At 38.8% G+C, this 6629-nt stretch overlaps 1 protein-coding gene across 1 annotated transcript; it reads left to right on the top strand.

The window, feature by feature from the left end:
- The first annotated feature begins 743 nt into the window (after nucleotides 1-743).
- On the top strand, nucleotides 744-6629 carry srm (spermidine synthase). The gene is made up of 8 exons (XM_015378111.1): nucleotides 744-941; nucleotides 1184-1304; nucleotides 1419-1511; nucleotides 3114-3267; nucleotides 3356-3439; nucleotides 4255-4400; nucleotides 4497-4619; nucleotides 6095-6629. Exons 1-8 carry the CDS (start codon nucleotides 811-813, stop codon nucleotides 6110-6112), a joined length of 870 nt encoding a protein of 289 aa, XP_015233597.1. The 5' UTR covers nucleotides 744-810; the 3' UTR covers nucleotides 6113-6629.

The raw sequence follows: 6629 nt of genomic DNA, 5'->3' as shown, positions 1-6629 counted from the left end.
TATATATATATATATATATATATATATATATATATATATATATATATATATATATATTTATTAGTATATGACCACTGACTGATTACAACTCAAGTGTAATTAACTTTTTACGTTTGTTACATGGAAGTTATTTCTGTGACCATTGTGTGCTTTTTCTTTCATAAAACAAGGGGTACCAACTATTTGTTTTCTGTACTCTGCTTTGTATTTGGATTTTGGATCTTGTCACATTGTTTCTTTGTGTAATTATATGCTTGCTAGGAACAGACATCGTGATTGGGTTATGAATGGTGAAGTATCCCTATGAGCAGTGGAAGGAAATGCACTTTTCCTAAATTATAAAACAATACTTTAACACTGCTACAGCTGCAGTAAAAACGAAAAAGATCAAAAGACAAAAGATAAAAATAGATTATAGAAACATCTTAGACTTAGACAAACTTTATCAGTCCTTCAGCTTTTATTTTTTTATATATATATAAAAAAAATAATTAAATGGTGTTAAAAAAAAAAAGTAAAGACTCGTTTGGAATCTAAGCCAGATGAATTGGCTCTCAGGATTCGTCGGAATTCCCATCCCTAACGTGGATCTCAGGGCGGTGCCAAAGGTGCCACGTCAAGCAAACTACACACTAGGCGGGGCATGCTGCCGTACTATAGGCCCCAACAGTTCAATTTGTTACGTCAGCCTCATCCTATTGGTCGCAAATTAAAGACAGCATGTTTGGATGTCGCTATGGGCTTTGTAGTCTCAAGTCGCTCACGTTGCTCCCCTTCTGGCGTTCCTACCTGTGGCTGTGTACAGCTGTCATGGACCACATTAAGGATGGCTGGTTTACGGAGTCCTGCGCTATGTGGCCGGGCCAGGCGATGAGCCTGCAGGTAGAGGAGGTTCTCTACCACAAGAAGTCCAAATTTCAAGATGTTATGGTTTTCAAGAGGTAAGTGTTTTAGCTTTGCATCTGTGGCTAATAGCTGTTAGCTCCAGTTAACAAGCAGTGATTGAGAAAATCATAGCTCGATCCATTTAGCCTCTATCAATCAATGAGTTTTCTTTCTCAAATGAATGAATATCGTTGATTATAAATTATGTCTTATCTTAAGCAGTTACCTTTCTATTTAAATCAGCTCTTTAGAGAATTGCACATGAAGCCCTTCACTGTATTTCTCTCGTATTTTCCAGTAAAACTTATGGAAACGTGTTGGTGCTGGATGGGGTAATACAGTGCACGGAGAGGGATGAGTTCGCCTATCAGGAAATGATAGCCAACCTTCCTCTATGCAGCCACCCGGGCCCCAAGAAGGTACCTCCTACTAGCAGTTGTGCAACTCAATGAATTGATATTTCACTCAGGATGATCCAGGTCTGCATGTCACGGCAGGAACCATCAACCACGAGCTCTCCTCTGTTTCTCCAGGTGCTGATCATCGGTGGGGGAGACGGGGGCGTGTTGAGGGAGGTGGTGAAGCATCCTCTGGTGGAGTCTGTGGTTCTCTGTGAGATAGATGAGGTGAGTCCAAGAGGATGGACATCTTTGACACTTTATACTCCTGAGTTTCATACTGTAAAAGAGCTACTCTGTTTAAAATGTAAATCCCTTTATTGTCCCACAATGGGGAAATTAACTCTGCATTTAACCCATTGCCTTGGGGAGCAGTGGGGTACCATTGTGTGGTGCCCAGGGAGCAGTGTGGGGTTAAGGGTCTTGCTCAGGGACCCAGAGTGCAGGCTGTGGGGATTAAACTGGGTACTTGCAACCTTCTCAGAGCATAAACACACTGTTGTAACCCTCTAGGCCGGGGATCGGCAACCCAAACTGCTCAAAGAGCCGTATTGGACCAAAAAGAATAAAAAATCTTTCTGGAGCCGCAAAAATGTAAAGGTCTTATATAAGCCTCGTAAGGCAACACTGGCTCTAAAGCCTGTGGGCTTACCGTAAGCATTCATGATTAAATGTTTATCCTGCGGCAAATGTCACAGCATGAGGAGCAGTGAACACTCTCACAGTTTTGTTGCATTGATGAAATTATGGAAACACGATAAATGAATCCTTCTATGGTGGATGTGTTTCTGTTGGGAGGAGTTGATTGAGTCATTGGGAACCAAGCAGGAACTGACATCCATCAGAACAGAGCTCTCTAACCCTGAAATCCCACATCCTCCGTCACCAGTGTTCCTTGGTGTGATTTTATGTTTTTAGGATTTGGGGAAAAAATGGAAGAAAGTTCCCATCCCTGCATCAGAGCTCTACCTGTTTGATCTGTGGATGTTTTTCCATCCTTGCAACAAAACTATGTAGCATCAGTAGTGGAGTTTGGAGATGTAATCCACTTCTTAAATCTATCTTTGTGCTCCTCTAATTTACCCAGAAGTTCTGCATTCGCACTTTTTCTCTCACTCCCAGATTGATGGTTGGCTGGATATTTAGCCTTCTCTGGAAATGCCTTTCCAATTGTTTTTTGTTGACAACCTCTCATTACAAAGCAAAAATGCAGGCAATCCTTCCACATTAATAATGAAAGCAAATGATTCGCTCTATTTTTTGAATCCTCTTTTCTCATCAGCTACCTTCCTCTTTTCCCTTCTGGATCCATGGTCCGAGACACACCTGCAGCTTTGCTGGCCTGTCACCGCGCCGCACTGGTTGAAAGTTATGACCACTGATCTCCATGGCTATGATGCAAATTATTGTATAAATGTATTTATAATACAAATGTTTACAGCATTGGAAAACATAATTTGTCTTTGACCTCCTGCACACCATATTAAAACAAAAACAAAAAAAATAGATTTTGATAAATTTTTTGAAAAAGCTCCAGGGAGCCGCAAGGGGGCACTAAAGAGCCACGTGTTGCCGACCCCTGCACTAGATAAACACTCCTCTAAGAGGTTTGAACAAGAACTATTACTCTGAGGGTAAGCCCTATAATAACTTGAGAAACTGGGAAGATCAACTCCTCAGGCCAAAAGCAAACAAAAAAATACAAAACAATTAGTCTAAGGGTAGAAAGAAGAAGGTTATCAGGAAATGTTTTAGCCTTTTTGTGAGTATCATCCACATCGAAACAATCTCTGAGAAATCTCATGAAGGCTGACCTTCTCTCCTGTGTAGGATGTCATCGAAGTATCAAAAAAGTACCTCCCAGGAATGGCCAAAGGATTTTTCAGTCCCAAGCTCACCCTCCACGTTGGCGATGGCTTTGAATTCATGAAGAAAAACCAGGATGCCTTTGACATCATTATAACCGACTCCTCAGATCCAGTCGGTGGGTGACATTTTTTCCACTTGTTTCTGTTTATGTTCCACTTTGGAGGCTATACCCTGATTTTGAGTTTGGTGCTCTTGTGTTACAGGACCTGCTGAGAGTCTGTTTAAGGAGTCGTACTATCAGCTTATGAAAGCAGCTTTGAGAAGCGGCGGCATCATTTGCTCCCAGGGTAGGTGTGTGTTTAGCCCAGCTTTTATTTAAAGTGATGACTGAAGAAAAGTTTTTCACAGTTAAGTTTTTCACGTTATCAATAATTCAAGCTATTTTAGTGAAATTAACTTCAAGATAAGCAAACATGTAAATGGGCAGTTGAAGATGTCAGTAACCATGGCATCTTTGTTTTTATGAATACAATTCTGAGGCAGTGGCATAGCTTCCCCTTTGCATCAATACCCTTTTAAACGCATCAAGTCACTTTTAAATGTCTTCTGATTAAGAGTTTACTGTGCAGCTATGTGTAATTAAGTTTTAAAATAACTGTTGCTAAGACATCTTGGAATGTCTTGGGAGTTTTAAAGAAAAGCATTGCCCTTTATAGAAGAGGGGAAGGAGAAAACTGTAAGCAGTCATGTTTGCAATCTGCAGCTAATCTGGTAGATAACAGCTTTTTTTTCCTGTCTACATGCAACATGCTCATGATACCATCAGGTAATATAAGACTTTCCACCCTGGACACATTGTCCCCTCACGAATACAGAGTGGAGGCAGCATGATGATGTGGAGATTGAGCTTCTTTTTAACATTCTGTTACATAATCTTATAAAAGTACATTGGATTAGATTGAAGTTTGCGGTAATGATCGAACAAAATTAAAAAGCTTGAAATGGTTTAAGTTTTTATGCAGTCAGATTATTCTTTTATTATATCGCATTTTCCCTTTTCTGCCTTCTAATGTATTCTGACTACAGGACAGATACCATGATGTTAGCTTAGCTTTAGGCGGGGCACGCTGTCATTTCATTTCTCCTTTGTTTCATTTACCAGGAGAGTGTCAATGGCTCCATTTGGAGCTGATAAAGGAGATGCAAACCTTCTGCAAGACACTTTTCCCTGTGGTGGACTATGCTTACAGCACCATCCCCACTTATCCCAGTGGCCAAATTGGATTTATGCTTTGCAGTAAAAATCCTGTAAGCATCACTCTCTGTTCCCGTTAGTCATTACTTCCTGAGTCTTTGTACAGGCTGACTTATTCTAAAATTGTTCCATAACTTATTGACTTTCAGGAAACAAACTTCAGGGAACCAGTGAAAGCCCTCACTAAAGAAGACATGGAAAGTCTGAACCTTAAGTATTACAACCCTGATATTCACAAAGCATCCTTCGTCCTCCCTGAGTTTGCCAGAAAGGTGAGTCTTAAGATGGAAGTAAACAAGAAGAACAGTTGTTGACGGATTCATTTTCCTCAAATTATGCACATTTTGGGAATATTAGAAGCTTTTATGTTTTACTTGGATTTATGCAACAGATTGACTCAAACTGATGGATAATTCTAATAAAGGAAAATTATGCACGGTTTCTAAGAGATGGACTATAATCACAAACTTTCCAATCTTATTACAGATTTTCTGTTGGATTTAGAATTGGTCTTTGATTGGAGCATTCTTGCAGATAAGAACTGCCGCTCCAGTTCTGTGTTTAAACATCAAAGTTTAACCTCTGTCCCCATCTAAGGCCATGTCTCACTGCAGGGACTGGTGTGTTCGGGGTGATAAGCTTTACGTTTTGCCTCAGTGTTTTGCATTTTGGCCCAAAGGTTAAATATTGATCGCATCTGACCAGAGCACATTTCTCTATGTTTGCTGTGTCCTGCTTTGTGGGACGCTGCCGACTGGTCTCCTTATAGCTCCCTACAACAATTATTTTCTGCTCTTCTATAAAGAATCTAAGCAAAATTGTGAAGAGCAAGACTGATGGCTCTCTAGGCATCATATTTGTCCACCTAAGCTTTGATTCTCTGCAGCTCCTCCATAGTTACCGTGGGCCTCCAGACTGTTTTAATGAATCCTCTCCTTGCCTGGTATCTCACTTTATATAGACGAGCATATATTGGTTTGCAAGACGTTGTCTCTATTTCATAGATTGAATGGCAATTTGTAAGATGTTAGATGTTACCTGAACCGGATTTAAACAACTTCATCTTTGACCTAAGATTGAATTACACATGACTGGGCTCCATTTAATAATTAGATAACATCTAAGAGCAATTTAGTCAAATTTACTTATAACAAGGTTTCCACAGGTCATTAAAAATCATTAAAAGTTATTAAATGATATATTTTTTTAAATTAAGGCCTTAATTTACATTGAAATTCATTAAATGGGATTATCATGGTATTTAAAATGCTTTATAAAAAAAAAAGTTTCTAAAAACTATTTAATCAGATATATTATATGGTGATATATTTGCTCGGAACTGCTTCCGGTTGATCGTGAATCCGTATGTTCGGTAAAGAAGCCTGAAGCGGAGAAAAGGCTAGAGAATGGGAAAATGCACATTTCAATAAATGTGGCTAGAAAGCGTGGAATTCATGACATATGTGTATGTATGTATGAGAGTCATGTTTACTTGTTGGTGGCATTAAAATAATTTCTAAGAGAATTAAAATAGCATTATATTAGTTACTTATTCCTGTATAAATATAATGGCATCTAACAATCAGTTTGATCTCAACATTAACAGTATTATATTTACACATTTGAAATTATATTCTATATGTGAAAAGATCTAGTATATAGATAATTTTACAAGTTGTATGTAATAAAATGCATTTCATGAATTTTATAGTTTTTTGCTACTTTTGACTGATTTAATCTTTTACAGGTACTCAGTGAAGCATGACCTGCAACGGCAGATGTACTCCTCACCTGCCTGGCCCTCAGAACACATAGAAAATAGAACAAAATTTCTATCATTGTTCCGTGATGTTTTTCAACTCCTCCACATAAGGTCAATGTCATTCAAGAGAAATCACCTGGTAGGAACCTGCTGGATCACTACCCTACCAGTGTTCCTCTCCTCCAGTCTTAAGAACTCTTTGTGTTTTTTCTTTTTCCTCTGGTTTATATCAAACTGTTTTTTTTTAAGAACCGTTTAATAGGATGAACTGACAGCTTTTATTGTGATAAAACCCTGACCTCATTCTCCAACAGTGTACTGTCTGACTCAGTATGTTACATACCCTGTTGATGTATTTTGTGTTTATTGGATTCATATCCATTTTTCTTTTGTGGAGGGGTCTGGTTTATGTTCATTGAAAAATATGCAGCATCCGTAAACTGAACTGGACATTCAGGTTGCCCATCATTCCGTAACAGAACAGACCTATAGTGCCTGATATTAGTGCTTTCATAAGGGG

The sequence above is a fragment of the Cyprinodon variegatus genome, unplaced genomic scaffold (genome assembly GCF_000732505.1).
Source record: "Cyprinodon variegatus isolate N-32 unplaced genomic scaffold, C_variegatus-1.0 Scaffold165, whole genome shotgun sequence".
NCBI lineage: Eukaryota > Metazoa > Chordata > Actinopteri > Cyprinodontiformes > Cyprinodontidae > Cyprinodon > Cyprinodon variegatus.
The sequence above is the reverse complement of the archived record's forward strand: the minus strand, read 5'-3'. Positions and strand labels throughout refer to the sequence as shown.